Below are 20620 nucleotides of genomic sequence, written 5' to 3'. Positions count from 1 at the left end.
CATAGGCTTTCAGTTCGTCACATATATCTTAACTTCTGAGTTTTTCTTTAACACATACACCCTTATTTAATCACAATGACAATAACGGTTAGAAATTCAGTGGTAACTAAGCACTCAAATTCAAGCTGCTGTCATTAATACCTACACGCACTGCCAATCACGTACGTCAGCAGCCAGGGTGCCACCAGTTGCTAAGCAGTTGTTATTTCAATGGTAACTAAGCATCAACATTTTATCTGTTTAACTTTTAAAAAAATACTGTAGCAGCTACGAATTGACACCTCCTTTCTTAAAGAAGTATTTTATCGTCAAGTGTCAAACTTAGACAATAAATAAGTAGGTTTTACGAGAATGATAGGTTTTTTATTTTAACTGTCATAGGCGGACGTTCTTCCAAATCGTAGAGCATATTATATGTTAATATATTAATTTAGCCCGCTTATTGTACTAAAATATACTATATAGTACTAAAATACGATGCTCCGAATCGATCAAAGAACGAAGGAGAAAATAATAGAATTGAAACTTAACACGTTCTCTGTCCCAATCTGACATGTAAAACTATGGCTTTGTAATAGAGGCTAGCCGTTAAAACCATCACTGCCATGCATATATACCTACGTAATATGCTAACTGTTGACCATAGGAATGACGAATTTTGTTTTTACAACTTAGCAGAGAGGATAGAGTATACGGAGTTATATACAGTATGTATCAGAACGAAAGGCCAAGAAAGAGACCCATTAATGTTTAGGTCATACTGAGCAACTTTTACTATAGGACCAACCCCGAAACCACGTAAAAAAAATTACTCTCCCATAGAAAATTTCAACATCAGACCAGCAAAATGTATGAAACTTCCAAGTATTTTTTCGCGTTTTCGGGGTTGGTCCCATAGTAAAAGTTGTTCAGTATGACCTAAACATTAATGGGTCTCTTTCTAGGCCTTTCATTCTGATACATACTGTATATCTTTGAACTTATTGTTAGTATAACCAGTATAACCTAGCAGTAAACATCAAATGGCATTCCGCACAGGAGTAATCTAAGGAACGCTTACTGCGGGTTCAAACCTACAACGTCCTGTTAGAAAGTCGTACAAACTCTACATGTGACATATCTTCAAAAAACATATAAACGTATGCGAAATTAATATAAAACCACAAATTATGTAATAATAGAAATGAAACCCAAAAAAAAAGCTGTAATCTCTAGGTGCATCCGACTGAGATTTGAACCCGCGGTCTCTGCTTTGAAAAGCAAACGCCTTAGTAACAAGACCACAACGTGCCTTGACAATTGGCTCTAAATTCGGCTTCAGTTAGCTTTCGCTATGTGTCACTCATTCGTTTTGATGATTCTATTAAATAAAAGAAATAGTTTGCAGTAAGCTGACTGACAGGCCTCTGTCAATGGCTGAAGGGCAAAACGTGAGATAGATGTATTGTGATGACAAGACTGTACTGCTTTCGATGATTGTCAAAACGCTTTACCTGAAATTAGCATAGCTATTATTCATTCAATATACGACCATACATGTATGCTTTAAACGTCTATTTTTCCATATTGTTCAGATATATTTGACACGTTGACCGCTTAGATACCAGTGGTTTTTTGACAGCTAAGGTATCAATGATTTGTTTTAAGTGTAGAAATTAATGAATAGCGACTGTTAAGATATTTGTGACATCTTGAGCGCTCACAAGTAAATGCTACCATGGCAGTCAACAACTTTTTGACAGTTTAAACGTTTGCCTCTCTTTGAGCACCTGGAGTGTATAGCGACTTCTGCTGCTGACTGTACCAAGTAGATAGGTCCTACCAATGCTTTAGTTAATAAAATACAAATAATATTTTTTACTAAAATACATTTCCCAAAATTAATAGCATAAAAACGACCTCTATTGATAAGTTTAGTATTAATTTGAATTCTTAATTCAAATATTTATTTGCTCATTAGAGACTTAGTCTTGGAGTTCATGGTCCTTCATATTATAAATAAAAATATTTCTTGTGAATGGTGTGCCTTCTTAGTTAAATAATTTTATAAATAAATCATGTTAAAACATATTGAGTCTGTATACTGTATATCTTTATACCATCCCTAAAATTACATCAATATTTATAAATTTTAAGTAAGTAAGTATATTGAAGTATATTACGAAGTCCGTAAAAACCCAACCCTATCAGTGAAAACAAATGATTTTCAGAAAATTTAGAATTAGAATAGGATTGCGTAGGTAACATTTTAGGTAAGGAACATACCTGCCTATGTGCTAATGTTAATAAAGGTTTTTTCACTTCTCATGCTCAAAAAGTGCACCTTTATGTCGTGCGTAGACGACATAAAACTTTTATGCTCTAGAGCATAAAAGTAAAATTTTCGTCTAAGACTAAGGTAATCGGTCTCAACAGCCAAACAGTTAAAACATATTGCACAATTTTAATGAGCAATAAAATTGTGTAGATGACAAAACTTGTTATATTATTTTATTTTTGCTACAATTTATTAGAAATCCGAATTTTCTGTCATTAAATTTAGTAAATCACATAAAATAGGAGTCGATTATCTTTCAAAAACGCTCCGAAATGTTTGACTTGGCAGAAAACCAAGCGTCTGAAACTCTGAAAGCAGAGTGTACAACAAGGGCATAAATGTCCATTTTTACCCTCGTCTACTATTTTTATTATGTGGTAAAAAATTGCCTCGGGTAAAAATGGGTCACTTTATGCTCTTGTTGTACAATCTACTATATTTTTTATGAAAGTAGGTACCCTTATATTAATAAACTATTTGAGGCATACGTTTTCTAGACGTTTTTCCCAGAATAGTACGATTTATCGACCACATACGTGTCAATAGAATTTCAACTTTAGACTTCCCATTTAAGGTTAAAATCAAAATTGTACTTTTGGAAAACGTAGTCAAATGAATCACTAAAAGATAACTAATTTGAATAATAGCAAAAATCTAGATTGTTGCGGCCTGGATACCTAAGGGTTACCTCATAGGTGATTTGCATATGGTTCTATGCTGCTAACTATCATGCAATTCGAGAATTTATTACATTCAAGATTTCCTCCATAATAAATGACTATCTAGCTCTTAGGTAAGTTTACTTTTGTTATCTGATACATTTGTAATGACTTATAAAAAGGAGGAGCAGTTAATTGATGATTATTAAAGAGTGATATTAAAATACATAGTTATTTGTTTTACAAGGGGGCAAAGTTGTTGTTTAACCGCTCGTGCTTATATTGATACCCGAGCAAGCGAAAGATTCCAAAATTGAACCACGAGCGTAGCGAGTAGTTCGTAAAATGGAATCTTGAGCGTTGCGAGGGTTTCAAAGCACGAGGGTTAAACAAAATTTACCCCCGAGTGAAACACAACATTTTTCACCACACCAACCCGAAGCAAATATTAAATGTAAAATATCAAACAAAATCAAACCAAATCAAACCCAAATGAATGTTATTAAATATTTATCATCCAAAATCATCATTTAAAAGTCAATTCTTCCAGCAAACATAAGAAAACAACTCAATATTTGCATTGGATTACTTTGCCTCACATGTGGATAAAATGCAACTTTGCTATTCGTTTTTGAAGTGCAAAGTAATTCTTTCCGAGCTGGTGTGGTCAAAATACATTTGTAATTCTGTTTAATTAAAAAAATACATACTGATAAGTACTGAGTGTACACAGGGCGTCCCAAGTCTATGCATGGGACATCAAGGGAAAGTACTTACCTTAAATATCGAAGATAGGATATTTTGCTGAAAGAAGACATTGTTTTAATTTAAAAAACAATTTAAACTGCATTCATAGTTTTTTAATAATTACATGGTTGAACCGGGAATCGAACCCGCTACACGAAAAAAAAAATTGCCCTGTAGCTTTATCATACCGATCGAAAGGCTTTTTCACAAGGATAATGTTTTGCTAAATAACATATGGCTCGATTCGGAAAATGAATTAGATTTCTACTAGACTTCAACAAGTTACGATATGGATAATTTAAAGATATTTGTAAGATAGATATGTCAAATTTGACGTTTCCGCGATTCTGGAGGTCCTCTTGAACGATTTCGACAAGTTATGACTTAGATATCCAAGTCACATTTAGTCGATATCTAGTTGATCTCTAAATCGTCTCTAGATCTTGTTATTATCTCGAAATCCGAATAGGCCTGATAGTGTCGGAAATAAAAGGAAGACTTGCTATAAATACTTATGATTTTCCTTCCCTGCCCTATTTGGATGATACGACACCATGAGAGTATGTATAATCCTCCTGCGCGGTAAATAGATATATATTAGGTATATAAATAGATAAAAACAAAAGTTACTTTAATTCACTATTATATTTAGTATCATAAAATTCATAAATCATAACGCAGTAATTAGGCCAATCAAATTAGATTTTTTCCATAAATTAATTCTAAAGCCGGAAATCATCTTAATACCTTCATTTTGGTTCTAAATTAGCGTAATCCGAGTTTGCTCTATTTCAGGAGTTGTGGAAAAAAAATTTGCTCTTCTTCATTTTTTGCTTGTAGTTCAAAAACGGAACGGAACATCCGACGGAAAATTTGTTCTAATCATGATAAAAATTGACATCTGAGGATCCGAAAGATACCTTAATATGAGTTCGTACTCAAAAATTGTAAAAAATGGCCTCCACTTAAAATGTCTATTTTTTTGGAAACTCGTGTCAAAATCCGATTTATTTTACCAGTGTCTGATCCACAACAACCTTGCTGGTAGTAATATTGATTTTGACGGTGGGTTTCTTCTACATCGAGTGGTTTTGTCAATCCAAGGTAAAATGTATCTCCCAAGGCCCCAAAATTTATCCACGCCTCCTGGTATGGAGAAAACTCATACGAATTTAGGACCTAATGAAGGTATTAAAATTATTTCTAGCTTGCTGAGAGTTAATTTCTCAAAACGCTTTTTTTATTCTAATTTGATGGGTCTAAATCCATTAAATTACCTGTATATTCTGTATACCTACCACTGTGGCGCCACCTATCGGTTGCATGTGGGACTACGTATAGACATAGCATGCATTGCATTAGCCAATAGCGCACGATGGTTTCCAAACCAAACCTGTAGCAGCCGCGATATAAAGTTCTACCGATAGATGTCGGTATGGCTACATGGCTAGATATGGTGCTTTGAGAACGCCATATACAGTTCCTATGACAGTTCATGTTCATACATATTTATGGAGGGTATGGCTGGTATAGGTAAGGAGAATTCTTTTTTTTTAACAAATATTGTAAGTACTGTAGCGCCATCTATAAGGTTATTTACTGGACTTCCTTACCTCTACGCCTCTACCAAACCTACTAAATATGTATGTATCTACTTAAAACAATGTAGATAGGTATCTATCTGAAAATTCAAATAGAGCTCTCAAGTCTCAACATCAACAAAGGGTTTTTAATTGAATAAAATACCTATAAAGTATTTTTTTGTATTATTTATTTTATAAAACTTAGTAAATAAATTAAATTAGTGTATATTGTTAATATTCTCGAAATTGACTATAAGCGTCGCGTCGTTGAAACTGGACTGACTAGTTAAATGCGCCAACCGGCGCACGAGCTGATGTGCGAATGAGACAGAGCTATGCATCTCTATAGCGCTCTCCGCTATAGCAGCCATAGGGCGCCATAGGGCCTTAGGGAGAGCCTACGTGTAGATGAGCACCAGCAGGACTATGAATACACCCACTGAGATGCAGACTATCAAACCGATTTTTTTCTGAAAAAAAAGATAATTTATATCTTTATTTCGGATTTAATATACATTATTAGAGTCGTAATTCAATAACCGGTTAAAGGGACCGATGCATGACCGATACAGTAGCATGCGCCGTTTTACTTAACAATAGACAAAGGAATGGCCGTTAGGGGCCAGCTACAAATCGTACGACTATACATGTTACTTGCTCACCTGCTTAGTCTTCTTGCGGAACACGTTCCCCTGCAGCAGCTCGTGCTGACCAATGACGACGTGCTCCGTGGCCTGCAGCGCGAAGTATTCGACGCTGTCCAGCTGATCCTGCTGCGCGGCTACGAGGTGATGCAGCTGTCCGAACAAGTCCCGGACGTCCACGAGGGCTGCCTCCACTTTCGCCAGCTCCGCGCGACGTGCCTCGGCCTCGCGCAGGCCGAGCCGGGCCTCGCGCGTTTCTGCTTCGATCTGAAGATCAACCCAGTAATTGCAATACTGTGAACCCTGCTTTGGCAATGCCTAAACTTTCACATTAATCGGTTGCGTAAGTGTTGACTATATACTCCTTATATTATAATATAATATAACACATGATAAGTAGTTAGTGATTAGCAAAACGGGGGCGAAATTGATTATTTATTTATTTAAATTGCACAAAAGAAAAACTTATCGTACAAAAGGCGGACTTAATGCCAAAAGCATTTCTCTACCAGTCAACCTTAAGGCAAAGAAGAGAAATTGTGGGCGGTGCAACTGCTACTACAACTAAGTTTACAATTTACAAGTAGGTAGGTACCTAACCATGACATCCATGTAGGTACCTCGTTAATTAAACCCGTTGCTGCATAGCAATAGTTTAGAGGAATGTTGTTATTTAACTTTTGTCTGGAGTTTTACCTAATACTTATAATAACGCAGATTCATGTGCTACTCCGTAGCGGGTATAAGTAGTATACTAGATCCTATATAGAACCAGAATATAGTTCGTAAACTGTTAGCAATATTCAGGTTTCAAAATCTTAACCCGATTGGTTACTGATATTGATTATTGATGCGGGCCACATGTAGGTATACTGTGAATCGTAACAAGTTCGTATCATCAAGTTGAGTAGCGCCAAGATAACTCTGCACAGGTTTTGCGTCAAATAAATAAACATTACATAAAAAAAATTGGAACTCACATTATCGACGAAAACTTGGAGACGGTTGTCGTCCAACAGTCTCTCGCACTCCTCCTCTGTAATCTCTGAATTAGCTGAAACATACAAAGTCGGTCTGTCAATACAAAAAAAAAAAAATTGACTATCATATCATATCATATCATCATATCATATTTAAAAGGTACAAAATTTCCTAAACGATTTGCATGTTAATTAGACAGTGTACTCAATTGCTGTTACCTAATTCACACATAGGTATTTTATACGATTAGTAGGTAGGTCGGTTGCGTTATATATAGTTGAGTTTATTAGAAACTATGACTTTTAGAGCGCATTTTAAATTTAATGCAATAAGATAGTTAAAATAATTATGTGATTAATTCAATCGCCAATGAATTTAAATAATAAAACCCGGCCAAGATCGTGTCCAAAAAATAATTTTGTGATATGGACATTACAAACAAAGGGCTTAACCGATCACGTTCAAATATAGTTAACATTTTGAAGTCTTTACGAATTTTTTTCATGATATCATCTTCATACCAGTGCCTACTAACGACTTCTGATTGTGAACTAACTATTGTGAACTATTCGTATCGGTTGCACCAAACTGTTCGTATCGTTACAGAGTTCGCTGAATTTTGATGTATGTATGGAAAGTTTCATAGTAAAGTGCCGGGGCGCGCCGGCTGACGTTGATCAGTCTGTCAAATGTGGGTGGTGCGACTGGCCCTAAGTCACGGCCTACTACAGTTACCTACTTTGATTTTCTGAAGGTGTGCAACTACTTACTAAGAGCTAGTTGATCAGCAAGCAATCGCCGTCGCGCAGCACGCAAGTCCGCTAAAGCACTATGATGGTGCTCCAGCGCTGCCGCGTACCGCCGGCGGCAGCAGGCCGCCTGTAGACGTGCCGCGCGCGCCGCCGCGCCTCCCACGCTCGCGGCAGCGGTGGTCGCGCGTTGCTCCAGCTGTCGCAGCGCTCCGCTGGCCTTCAGCCCCAGTGCGTGCGCCTGTGTCACCACGCTGTCAGCTTGCTCCTGCATCTCTGAAACGAGAGGACACTATTTAACCAAAGAGAATAGATAGTATAGAGGGCTATTGCCAAAGTAAATTTTGTAGTCACTGTATATTTACTGCCATCTATCGACACACGATTAAAACTTGAAATAAAATTGAAAATGTATCAATTAATCAAAATATGTTTACGGATAAATGATTTTTAATTTTTATTGTTCCATACTGACCCATGTTCTTTCACTGATATATATGTGTTAAAATTGTTAAATATCAAACGGTGTCGTCAACACCATCTAGCCGAGAATAGGCCAAAGGTATATGGCGCCATGTATTCGAGAATTGATTGATTTCCGAGGCATGTTTTTTTCTTAGACTTTATTTATCTTAATACACTAAGGGCGCGATTCGGGAAATAGTAAAGATATGTCACATATATATAAATATTACTATTTCATATCTAATGAATATCTAATTCATTTCCCGAATCGCGCCTTAAGTAGATTGTTTGCCAACTACCGTCTTATAACGACAATTATGAACTCTTGCAATTTAGGCACTAACTAATGCAAGCGCCATATTCCCGATTATGTTAGTGGCTTGAAAGTGGCTATTTTAGGTTAAAATTTAAATAACTCTACAAGCTACAGCTGGGCTGCAGATCACTTGACATATCTTCAGTTTTTGTACTATTGAGCCCAGAATGAATATCGCTTCTAAATATTCGATTCTGTTTTGGACCGAGTGAAGCTAGGTTCTAGATTCAATTAGATTGATTCAAGTTTGATATTTGCTGTGTTCCAAATGTTTTTAAGACGATATAGTTATTGACTAACGGCGTATTCTAATTTTAATAACACGATAAGAATCAGATCCATATCTAATCCAGATCTAATTCATATCCTGTTATTACGCCTGTATAGTACTTAGGGCATACCGGGGCTGGTGTGGAAGGTAGGATGTGCATGCAGCGCACGCAGCCGCGCCGTCAGTGCCGCCAGCTCGCCCGCCCATCGCACAGCCGACTCCGCCTGGAATGTAAAACATTCGTATTTTTAAACACATATTTGCATGAATGCTAAGTATATAGGTAATTAATGGATAACCTAACTAAAATTTTGAGAAATTGTTGTACATACATATATTTTGAGATTTAGGCTAATCTATTTTGAATATAACCACTTTTTATGTTATTCCATAAACCGAAAAAAAATTAAAAATGTAATCCTTTAAAACTTTGTTCTTTTAACTTTTTTCGACAGTTGGATGCCATTTTTAAAAGTTTTTTATTTAAGTTTTAAAGCGAAATTTTCTGTTCCGTGTGGTTAGATGGTATGATCATTTCATTCATTAATACTGACATACATAGCTTCCGCACTGAAACATTATGAAAACAATCAATTTATGTGATTCTTAATCGCATAACTAGATTACGTACATACAGATAAAATTAATATTTATAAAAAAGAGAGAGAATAAAGTAATATTTATTGCAAAAAGATTTCCGCAATGTTCCTTCAACAATCAGAAAATAAAAAAGCAGGAAACATTTAAAACGGGAATTCCTATTAAAAATAAACTTATAAATGCTACGGGGTGATCCTCGCGTAGGCCGTCTCGCACATAACTGGCCAGTCGTTAAGCCGACCACTGACTAACAGTCCGCCGGACGATATCGGCCGGTCAGTTGTTCGGAGCTGTCAAATTTTTGTTCTAACTGACAGGCCGATATCGTCCGGCGGCCTGTTAGTCAGTGGTCGGCTTAACGACTGGCCAGTTATGTGCGGGAATGCCCCTGCCTGAAGGAGCCATCAGGGGTTGTCAGGGGCCACAAGTTAGCTTTTTTTAAGTCATAAGTAGATATAGGAAGTAAGTACCTCATATGATCTGAGGTTTATTAGGTAAATATTTAAAATTCAGTTTATTAATTCATCAAATACAAATCAAAGTCAATCTTAAAATCTACTTAAATAATTTACATGCAATTTCCTAACTTAAAATCTAAACATATTACTAATATACTATCCTACTTACACTATCAGCCCCATTCCGACCCCCACCCAGCCCAAAAGTGCCAAAGATGCTAGCGGCATTACCGCGCTGGATGGCAAGCGATATCTGTTGGACTAGATAGGAGCCTGAACGGGGATCGCGATTATTAGGTATATAGATAGTTTTTTTATTAAGTATTTCTATAAAATAATATATGGTAGGTACCTACATATTGATATCATATAGTGGAATCACATTATTACAATTTAAATACACAATGTACGCATAAAACATCAAAATATTTAATGTAAGATAAATTTACAGTTATGTATCGAACAGATTAACAGTATGTAATAACGATTAGTTCACATACATAAATAGGCAAGGTGTAAGATAATGTGCATCGGGGGTCAAGTGCAGCAGATAATGGCGATGTCAGCTCAGACGCGTATTGTTACTATCGGATCGATAGCGATCTGCAGTCCACTAGCTGGAATTTTCATAAACCACGACTAAATAATATCATGGATTCGAAAATGACTGATGGAATTTGAATACTCTGGTTGCTCGGATACCTATGTGGCATCTATTGCTTAATTTAGTCTAGTTAGTCCTAAGCTTGGCCCATTTATTACATTTTAGTTTTAAGGCTTCTATAGACCTTGCGATACGACACGACGAATTCATCAAAAATATCATAGAAGGGAAAGTTGAAGCAAACAGGAAGAGGGGAAGACCAAGGAGAGCGTACATGGATCAAATAAAGGAAAAGATCAACGTCGTGTCGTATCGGGCTGTCAAAGAGAAGGCGGAGGACCGCCAAACATGGAAATTGCTCCACCGACAAGAGTCATACTCTTAGTCTTAAATATATGGTGATGATAGACCTTGCAACAAATGGCATGCTATTTCAAATAATTGCTGGCTAATATAATATTACTGCCAATCGCATGCGATTATTGGTGACGTTAGAGTTAGAGTAGCTATTTTATTATATTCCTTTTTAGCCATTAGTTCTAAAGCGCTGTCAAGGATTGTTACATAAGTACGTTTGAGTACGCAGATAACTTACTTAATGCAGCTTTGGTCTCTTTTTGTGTAAGCATATGCACTATATTTAATGTCACTCACATGAGGTCGTGTAGATACAGTGTGTGTTGTTGTTAATGAACGCATCGTGTAAACAATTAATTAACTCGCTAATGAACGGCGCGATGAACGGCAATTGGTGCGTAGCGCGATTCGTCCTAGCCACCAATTTCAATTCAAATGACATATTTGAGCGGAATTTTGATGGAGCATCCGGTAGTACAGTCAACTGTAAAAATATGGGTGCACAAATAATCTCCAAAATATGTCTCATAGCTCTAATGTCAGCGAATTAAGAACTATGGGACATATTTTTGAATAAGTCAAGAACCTTCAAATCAAGAGTGAACAGGCACCTTCTGGGCGAGCTCGCTCCATCGTAGGCCACGTCTACGCCTCGGCTAGTCTGTGGCCATGAGTAAGCCCATTCATAATAAAAAAAAAAAATAAAAAAAAAGTTGGCTACACCCATATTTTTACAGTTGACTGTACAAAGTATTATTCGGAAATGTTAAGGCGAAATATCACAAAATCTCAATTTGAGATTAATGTAAAACCGAAAAAGATAGTGGTACCTACAGTTAATAGGTAAATTTGATTGAAATGTTTGAATACATTGTAACAAAATGGTACTTGATACAGAAAATCTGACTTATTGAATCTTTTTTTACTGACAGTCTGATATTCAAATTATTAAATAGGCAACTTACTTTAACATCCACAATTCCCATCATTTTCTATACGGTAATACATACTTATTTATAAAAAATGCATGTTAATATTATTATATTTACAGTAAATATTGATTACGTCACATAGAATTGTTGACTCCGCATAAAAACAGAGCCGCAGGTTGTGTTGCTTTTCTATAACCGTGTTAATGACAGTGCTGAATAGACATACATTTTATTTACATACCTATTACTTTATTTCATTTGGGTATATTCGACAACGGCAACGGGTATATTCGAGATTCGAGTCGATGACAACACACCCTCGAATTAATGTTTGCCTGCCTGATGAAGTTGTAATATACCTACTGTAATAAGTTTAGTTTTAATTAGTTTTGTCGAAAAAAAATGTTTAAATAAATTTGCTCGTTCTGTATTTAATCGTTACATTTATATTTCTAGTTGGATAAGTATGTACGTACATAACTAACATAAACCTATTTGTGATAAAACATACCTCTTGCAGCATTTCTTCCATCTCCGGCGGCAGGCTTCTCGCCGCTGACCCCTCATCTTCTTCCACTGGTAATACCGTGTCCTTATAAACGCCACCCGAGGCCTCTGCTCGCTGGAACATACAATGCAACGATCATAACGTATATTTTGTCAATCATAAGAAGTTATAATAATAATTCAGCCTATATACGTCCCACTGCTGGGCACAGGCCTCCTCTCGAGCGCGAGAGGGCTGTAAAATTTAAACCACAATTATTTGCTTTATTAGCTGTAATATAGTTCATAGCGTACCAGTACCTACGCGTGATTAAATCCATAGAATTTTGACTATTTAGCCGGAACTGCATAATAACCACTAAGCTAAGAAGGAAAATAAATGTCATACTTAGGTATACCGTATACCTATTCAGAAACATGTATGACGAAGACCAACGGGCGGCTTCGGAGCGGAAGCTCTTGTTATCCTGTTACATTGCCCGCGCCCACGGATTAAGACACCGAGATTCACAAAAGAATGGCTATTACAGGCACTTTCCGTGTCAACGGCTCCGTAAAGTCTATCTCAATATTTGCTCGGCTTTATTATGATGTCACGTTTAGCAAAGTGGTACACAGGTGTTTGTGAGCCAGTAAATAGAAAGATAGGTACTGATGATGACGCTACTGACCTGCAGCAGCTCGGCGAGGCGGTCCTTGCTCCGCATGGCGAGATAGCGGCCGGCTCGGCGCGGGCGCGTCGCGGAGTGCGTCCTGCGCGGTGCGGCGCGAGGTGACGCACTATCTTATCACACTGATAACACCTGATATCGCGATATTCAGCCGTCAGCAGCGGCACTCGCCGCGGGGTCGCGCAGTACTGAGCGGCGCTGCTCGATCGAGCGCGAGCGCGTGTGCCGGACTCATTAGCGAGCGGGTCAGCGTCCGCACCACCGCCGCCGCTTGCGCTCAACGCGCCGCTCGCGCGACGGCAATGAACTAACTGAAGCTTCTGATATCAGACCACACTTAATGTACTGAAAAATTATTAATAAAATAGAAACATTTGAAGTTTCCCCGCACAAGTCACGCAATCGGTACCAATTAAAGCCTGAAGTCTAAACTAGCATACCATAACTTGAACCACAGCGTGCTCTAGCGTCTAATAAAATAATTTAAAAATATATATTTTACAAATTAAATTGGATATATGAACGTCAATGAGACATGGCAGCTGTAGGTTAGGTGCGCCGGCGCTGACCCCAGTCACCGCAAATCTTATACCTACATAATGAGCTATTGTTTGTGAAAACTGTGTCGTTCACCTATTTGCATAGAATTCAGGTACCTACGTGTTTATTTCAGTGAAACTTCAATTTTGACCGCTTTTTTGTATATTTGAACCTCCCCAAATCGAATAACCCCTTCAATATTGTGAATTTCCTTCTATAAGTAACTATTATATATCTTCGCTTTGACGTACCTAGTTAAATATATCAAGCAATCTCTTAGTAGTAATGTTGAGCGCATATTATATAAATATCCGATCTGGATTGGAAATTCCCATTGAACCGGATGTTGACTCCACGTTACGTACTTATACAGATCTCACGTAGCCCACATCCGGTCTTTATTGATATATGTACTTAGTTAAGTAAATTAATTAGGGCTTAGCTTAATAAGTTTAGATAACTTCAAAACTACAAAGATATTCAGTGCTTTAATTTTCAAATCCTGAAATAAATAATTTGGAGTAGAGTTGCCTACACAAAATGTACCAGGAGCGAAGTAAATAAGGTAAACGTACTACATAGTTGGTGCTCGATGCGGTCCCAGTACATGTCATCTTCAAACTTAAGTCATTGTCAATAGAGGTGACAGCAAGGTGTCATCTATTGGGCATTAGCATGTCGAGCACTAGTACGTTTACCTTATCGTACCTATGTTTTTTGACAAAATTTGTTTTATCGGCGACTGTAATCCGATTTCCACATAAGTTGTTCAAAAGATCGGAGCAAACTGCTTTTCTGAATTATACATTCGATAATCAAAACTGCTCATCGAGCCCATTCTAACAAACCTAAACTCAAGGAAATTACGTAGTTTTATCACAAAGTTCCCCTGGCTCCCTTTGGTCTCCATCATCAGATTAGCTTGGTGTTATCATAATATTCAATTTCCAATTTATCTTCTTGTCTAAATGTGCTTACATTATGGGAATTACCTACTTTAATGATGTTAATGCAGCGGCATGACACCATAAATAATAAGTAAAAGTAAAAAAAAACAAGGTTAACGAAAGAGAAATTTGAATTTTCTGTGAGTATGTACCTATTCATATTTAGGTACGTACACAATCACGTATACAATATACTTAAATATATATTAGCTTAACTGACCCCCTGACTGACTGCGCACTTCAGAAAACAATTGACGAATGACTTCAAATTACCCTTCGCTATACTTAGATTAGTTTCAACATATGTACTTAAATATATTTCTGATAGCTATCTGGCATCTTAGAAATTAAGCTCTAAATTTTCCAAATGATTTTACCTATAACAAGGATTGGGTAGTAAAATGGTCTATCGAATTGTCATTTTAGTATCGGATTAAATGGGATATAAAAACAAGTTTATGTCGACTTGTTCGCTGTTTTCGTAAAAACATATTTCATAAGAATTTGTTTTCGTATTCAATTAGTATGGCATTGACCATGTAGCCAAAGAGGCTACTTTATGTAACAAACTATTCATATATTTAATCCTGGTCATTCCGGTGCCAAAAATGTACCTTAACCCAATATTAATTAATCTACTTTAATAAAACTCATCCAGAATTAATTATAAATAAATAAAAATAAATAAATTTGGCCATGTGATCGTCTAGTGAAATTAATACGTTGTGAACCTTAGTACCCTTCGTCTTTTATGTGCAGACTGATTAGATTTGGATTTAAAATACTACCCCTAAAATACCCTATGTAATTGTAAATATTTCTACTGTATTTCTATATTATAACACTATCATATGAAAAAAATTAAATAATAAATTATATTTTTTAGAATTTATCTTCTACCGAGCCCTACCGTGACCAGTTACCATGAACAGTAGTGTAAGCCCTTGTTGTTTGTAATTATATTTTCCTTTTATATCCATTCGCTAATCTAGCTAGCTAAAGGAAAATATGTATATGTAAATGTTACAAAAATTAATACGTACAAACATACTTTATCTACTGTCACGCCTCGGATGAAGTCGGGTCTCTAAACTAAATAATACCTATTTTATTTTGTTTTGTTTTTAATAGGTATTCCTAAACACTATGTAATATTTACTTTTATCTGCGTTTCGGAACCTATTTTCAGACAAGAAGAAACGCCAAGAAACTTATCTGAATATACTATAAATGTATGGAATACTGAAGCGATCGTCTAATAAACATGACTTTTTAACCCTTAGATACCCAATATAGAAAAGCTCAAATTGTCACTAGTGAACTGCTTCGCCTGTCACTAGCTCCCTATAACAAAATTATTTAGTATGTCCTCAAATAACTTTGTTCCCCTATCTCACCAAATATAAAAATGTATTACCTTTAAATCATATTTAATATACGAGCCTCAGTAACCCATCCATATGCTACTAAAACTAGACTAGACTTTAATTTATTCTGTATTTTAAAACAATTAACACTCTAATGATTTTAACACTGTATGTAACTAAAATACATGTGAAAGAATAAATAATAATAAAGAAAGAAATAATAATTAACCCTAACACCCAAATAATGACTCTACCCTAACTCTACCCCAATTTCACCTATTCTAATGTGTAAGACTAGAAGCGAACCTCTAGTATTACAGGGGGGGGAAGTGTGTGAGAGGGACCCTAATTTAAGCTGTAAACGTTCGGCCGACAAAACCGAGGTATTGCAAACCCTAGTGTCTGTGTAATTTGCCTCCCTCCGCAGTATAGGCCGTAGCCAAGGGTACTGACGAATAAGGCGCCCTATTCCAAATATAAAATGTGAATATATAAATATATATAACAAGACCACGCTTCTTCAATTACCAACAGATTTCAGTGAGTAAAGATTACTCTTAATGATCCACACGTGAGATCCTCACATCCCTCTGTCAGACCTTGAAGATAACGTAAGAGGTATAATCGTCACCTGTGTAGGTAAAAAGGTTGACGCCAGGCCCCTCTCGCGACCTGGACCTAACACTCTACTGGATTCCCGGAAAAGCCTGCTTATCACCGCTAGGTTAGGCGTTTTCGGTTGATTGACCGTGCAATCAGACACTAATCTGGCTCTAAAACACAAAAACACCAAAACACACGTAAGTATTTACACTGAACTAACAATTGAACAGTCTGACAAAAAGCAGCACAGTAGCTACGTAATGTCAAACATTCAACCGTAAAAATAACACCTTTGTTTTAACGTCTACGGGCGAGCCAGAGATCGTGACAATCCGACGGACAAAAATAGAATAAAACGTTCCCAGCTTGGCGTGGGGGTATTTATAACCATAAAAGACATTAACGAAACGCGTTTGACGCATTTGACGCGTTAGGCGCACTTCAAAATAAAAACTTTGTTATTTATTTCCTTTAAACTCGAGTTCCAATCTTGAGTGGTTTTAGCAAAGAGATCTGAATCCCATAAGACAAGCAAAGTCAAAAGAAACCCCTTGCCTCGGAAATCAAGACAAAGCCACTCTCTAACAGATGGCGCCACTCTCTTGATATTCAACAATTCTAATGCACATCAATGTAAAAAACATGGATCAAAACACATGGCGTTCCAAAATTAATAAGAATCATTTATGTCTATATGTAAATATATATGTTTTATTGATATTTTTATACATTTTCATCTTTAGTTTCAATACTGCGTCAACAGATGGCAGCATAATCTTCGTGACTACAAAATTCACCGACAGTAATTCTCTATACACATTCCATTCTCTTTGGATTCAGCGAATCAGTTTTTCTGATTAATGGCCCACTACAAACTTGACTCAGTTAAGTTTTTGTTTGTTGTTTCGAATTTCTCGTGAGAATGTTTTGCTGTTATTTAAAATTAATTTACTGAATGCATATATTATAGTTACTTACATGTATTTATTTTAATTAACATTTGTATATAATAATTGAGGTTTTAAAGTTTATGAAAATAATATAGATCGATTGATCAGCTGTGTCAATCATTATTTATGTTAACTAGATCAGCTAGTGCGTCTAGTTACAACCATTTACTTAAACAGACGTCATAAGCGGTTTATAAGTATTGTTCATGGCTTTGGTGACATAATAATAAAATATACTTACCGCTAATAGAAAGAGTAGGTACTTATTTACTTAAAATTCGATGCTGCAAACCGACATCGTCTTGCATTTCTCATGGCGAACTAAACATAAGCATGGCAAGTTGGCAAGGAACCCCATTCGACTAGTTTTGTGGTCTCTTTATTCCAAAAGAGAAGATGACACAGACGATGAGGAATCGAGGAAATAGTGTAGTAAATAAAGGTAGTGGACCCCGCAGTAATTCCTCAGCCAGAAAAAACTTTACAGTATGATAAAGTATCAATAAATAATAAGTATTGTATAAATATCCAAAGAATAATAATAATAGAATTAAAGTAAATACCTAAAGTCTTAAATCTTTTTACAAAATAATGCTCCTTTCAAACTTTCGTCTTCACCGGAAATATTCATGTAACGTATTGCTACAATATATGAAATATTAAAAAAAAATATCCCAGCAGAAATACCAATAACATATTTGGTAAAAAAATTTTGGACGGAAGAATTACTCGGTTAAATATATAAACAGATTCGTATTTTTACGTATAAATACCTAACTTAGGAGTGTTTTTAGGGTTCCGTACTTCAAAACGAAAAAACGGAACCCTTATAGGATCACTCGTGCGTCTGTCTGCCTGTTTGTCACAGCCTATTTTCTCGGAAACTACTGGACCAATTAAGTTGAAATTTGGTACACATATGTAAATTAGTAACCCAAAGATGGACATATTTTTTTTATAATTTTAAAATACATAGGTTCGAAGTTATTTAAGAAAATACAAATAGCCAAAAAATGATTATTCCCCCTGTATCTCCGAAACTACTGGGTCTAAAATTTTGAAAAAAATACACAAAATAGTTCTTTACCTATAGATGACAGAAAAACCTATTAGAAATGTGCAGTCAAGCGTGAGTCGGAATTATACACGGAACCCTAGAAACGCGAGTCAGACTCGCACTTGGCCGGTTTTTTTTTGGATATTGTAACACGGGTGTTTTGAAAGGGGGTAAAATAAATGAATGAAAAGCTCCGGCTTGTCTAAAATGGAAACAGCCATGTTAACAAAATAAAATTAAATCAAAATTTAATAAAATAAACTAAATGGAAACCTTGCTGTAGGAAAGCTAGGAGGAGAAACAATTAAACAAATTGATATCTAACAAACTTTATTAACCTAATATCATTATGTAAAAGCTCAGTGGTATAGCTGGGTCGCTTCACAGGTTCATGTTATAAGGTTTACACCAATTAATTAATTACTAAAGACTAAATTTCGAAATACCTAAGTTTTATGCACCAGAACTTTCAAAACTTTAAATTAAATTTTATTAAACCATTTTAAATTTGTAGTTGAGCGCTGATGCTACTCAAAAGTTATGCAACGGACCGACCTCAAAGCTGCTGCTGGAACCGGAGCAGCGGGGAGTGACCCCTCCTATCCCCGGGAAGCTGGCTGCTGACCTGGTTGGAGCCGGCCAGTGCAGATGGCGTGGGACAGATCCCACAGCATTTTAAAAGTGCATGTCACCTCAGAATGACCACCTCATATGTTGAGAACAAAAGGCCAAAAACAAAAGTAGGGTGCCAATCCCTGAAGACACAAATCCTTCGAAAATTCTGAACTGATTTATCTAGAGAACTCTTTCTTGAGCCTAAGAAATATATCTTTATCATTTACTTAATCTAATAATGTTTCATTTCAGAGCCACTTTGTCAGTCTGTAATTTCTATGTTTTATTTTACATCAATATTATTTTTTATCTAAAAAAGTCATACCTAAATCATACAAAGTTTTCCTGGAGTGACAACATAAATATCTTAAGTTTTACTTATTTTTACTTATATGACAACCCCGACAACAGATAAGCATCAAAAGGTGCATCTGAATGCAACAGATTATGCAAAGAAGTGCAATCAATCGAGTTAGTTTGGGATATTGTTAAAAACGTTGAATTAATAAGAAAAGGAATTCAACCCAAAAATATTAATTAAAAATCTAAGAAAATGTCTACGTTACAATATTTATAATGTTAGTTTCAGTTCATACTATACAATAACCAAGCAAAATTTCATCGACTGAGGAATTAATGCATGGGTCTTCATACAACAACTTGCTTCGTTTACTACATTAAAAGACGATATTTTCCCTCGTGTGTTATTTCATTATGTCTAAGATTAAACGTCAGACGTTACCATTTATAGTAGAGAAATACATTGCACATGGTGTTGTTAACTAAACAATATTATTATAGCAAAAGAAGACGGATCGCTACCTTATCGCTACATATTACAGTCTGTGGGACACAGAGTTCTCGGAATACTACTTAATTCTGATTTTATATGTACTTATATTAAAGTTATCCTGAGTTTTTGTACAAAACTACTTTACTTTATAATAACTATGGGTACTTACTTACTATAAATTAAATTCACATGTAGGTAACATAAACACATGCGTCTACAGTAGGGTTTCTGCTCGAGAATTCCCGAGGCGAGAAATCTCGAGAAATTTGTCCTAAGTCGAGACGGGAAAAAAATATTCAATGCCTCGAGAACTCGAGAAATAAAACTCTTGTGATAAATAAAAAGAAAACACGCGTATAACACATGATGTGTCTATAATGTATTTCTTTAGGTAGTTAAATAAATATAAACAATGTTTTTTTTTTTACATTTTCAGACAGGAACCTACTTAAAACAATTATTACCAACCAAATAAAAAACTACCTCGATCCGTCCCCTATCGTTTTAGCTTTAACCGAACCATGTTTTGAAACTTTTGAACTATCATGACATTCATGTAATGTATTTATATTGAAAAACGCTTTAAAAAAAAATTGTAACGAATTATAGAACCATGTAATAAGTGTACTAACAAAACTAAATTGCTATTAATAAATCAAATCATCCCGATATATTCCTATCAGCAAAATATTTCAATTTTAGCAGCTTTATTGTTACGTTGAGTACTTGAGTAAGTACGAGTAATTAATATTACGTAGTAAAACTTCTGTAAGTTTTGTCACACCGAGTTAAATTGATTGACTTGAATATTGCTGCCTAATAAAATACCATATTGTAGTTTGTTTATATTTTGTTGAATACCTAAAGAAATACACTATAGCACAACA

The 20620-nt window shown here is 35.8% G+C and overlaps 1 protein-coding gene across 1 annotated transcript; it reads right to left on the bottom strand.

The window, feature by feature from the left end:
• Positions 1–5554: 5554 nt before the first annotated feature.
• LOC134670987 (syntaxin-like) lies at positions 5555–13139 on the bottom strand. Its single transcript, XM_063528810.1, has 7 exons — positions 12862–13139; positions 12195–12305; positions 8863–8956; positions 7702–7956; positions 6931–7004; positions 5969–6217; positions 5555–5776 (listed from the first exon to the last, which is right to left on the bottom strand). Exons 1-7 carry the CDS (start codon positions 12895–12897, stop codon positions 5705–5707), a joined length of 891 nt encoding a protein of 296 aa, XP_063384880.1. The 5' UTR covers positions 12898–13139; the 3' UTR covers positions 5555–5704.
• Positions 13140–20620: the final 7481 nt, after the last annotated feature.

The sequence above is a fragment of the Cydia fagiglandana genome, chromosome 1 (assembly GCF_963556715.1).
Source record: "Cydia fagiglandana chromosome 1, ilCydFagi1.1, whole genome shotgun sequence".
Lineage (NCBI taxonomy): Eukaryota > Metazoa > Arthropoda > Insecta > Lepidoptera > Tortricidae > Cydia > Cydia fagiglandana.
The sequence above is the reverse complement of the archived record's forward strand: the minus strand, read 5'-3'. Positions and strand labels throughout refer to the sequence as shown.

Excerpts from the sequence above, each read along its gene's own strand:
- LOC134670987 (XM_063528810.1), bottom strand. The coding sequence starts at position 12,897 with ATGCGGAGCAAGGACCGCCTCGCCGAGCTGCTGCAG. Across the intron at positions 12,306-12,861 it reads GCCTCGCCGAGCTGCTGCAG|CGAGCAGAGGCCTCGGGTGG; the intron begins GTCAGTAGCGTC and ends TGTATGTTCCAG. Across the intron at positions 6,218-6,930 it reads TCCAAGTTTTCGTCGATAAT|ATCGAAGCAGAAACGCGCGA; the intron begins GTGAGTTCCAAT and ends GTTGATCTTCAG.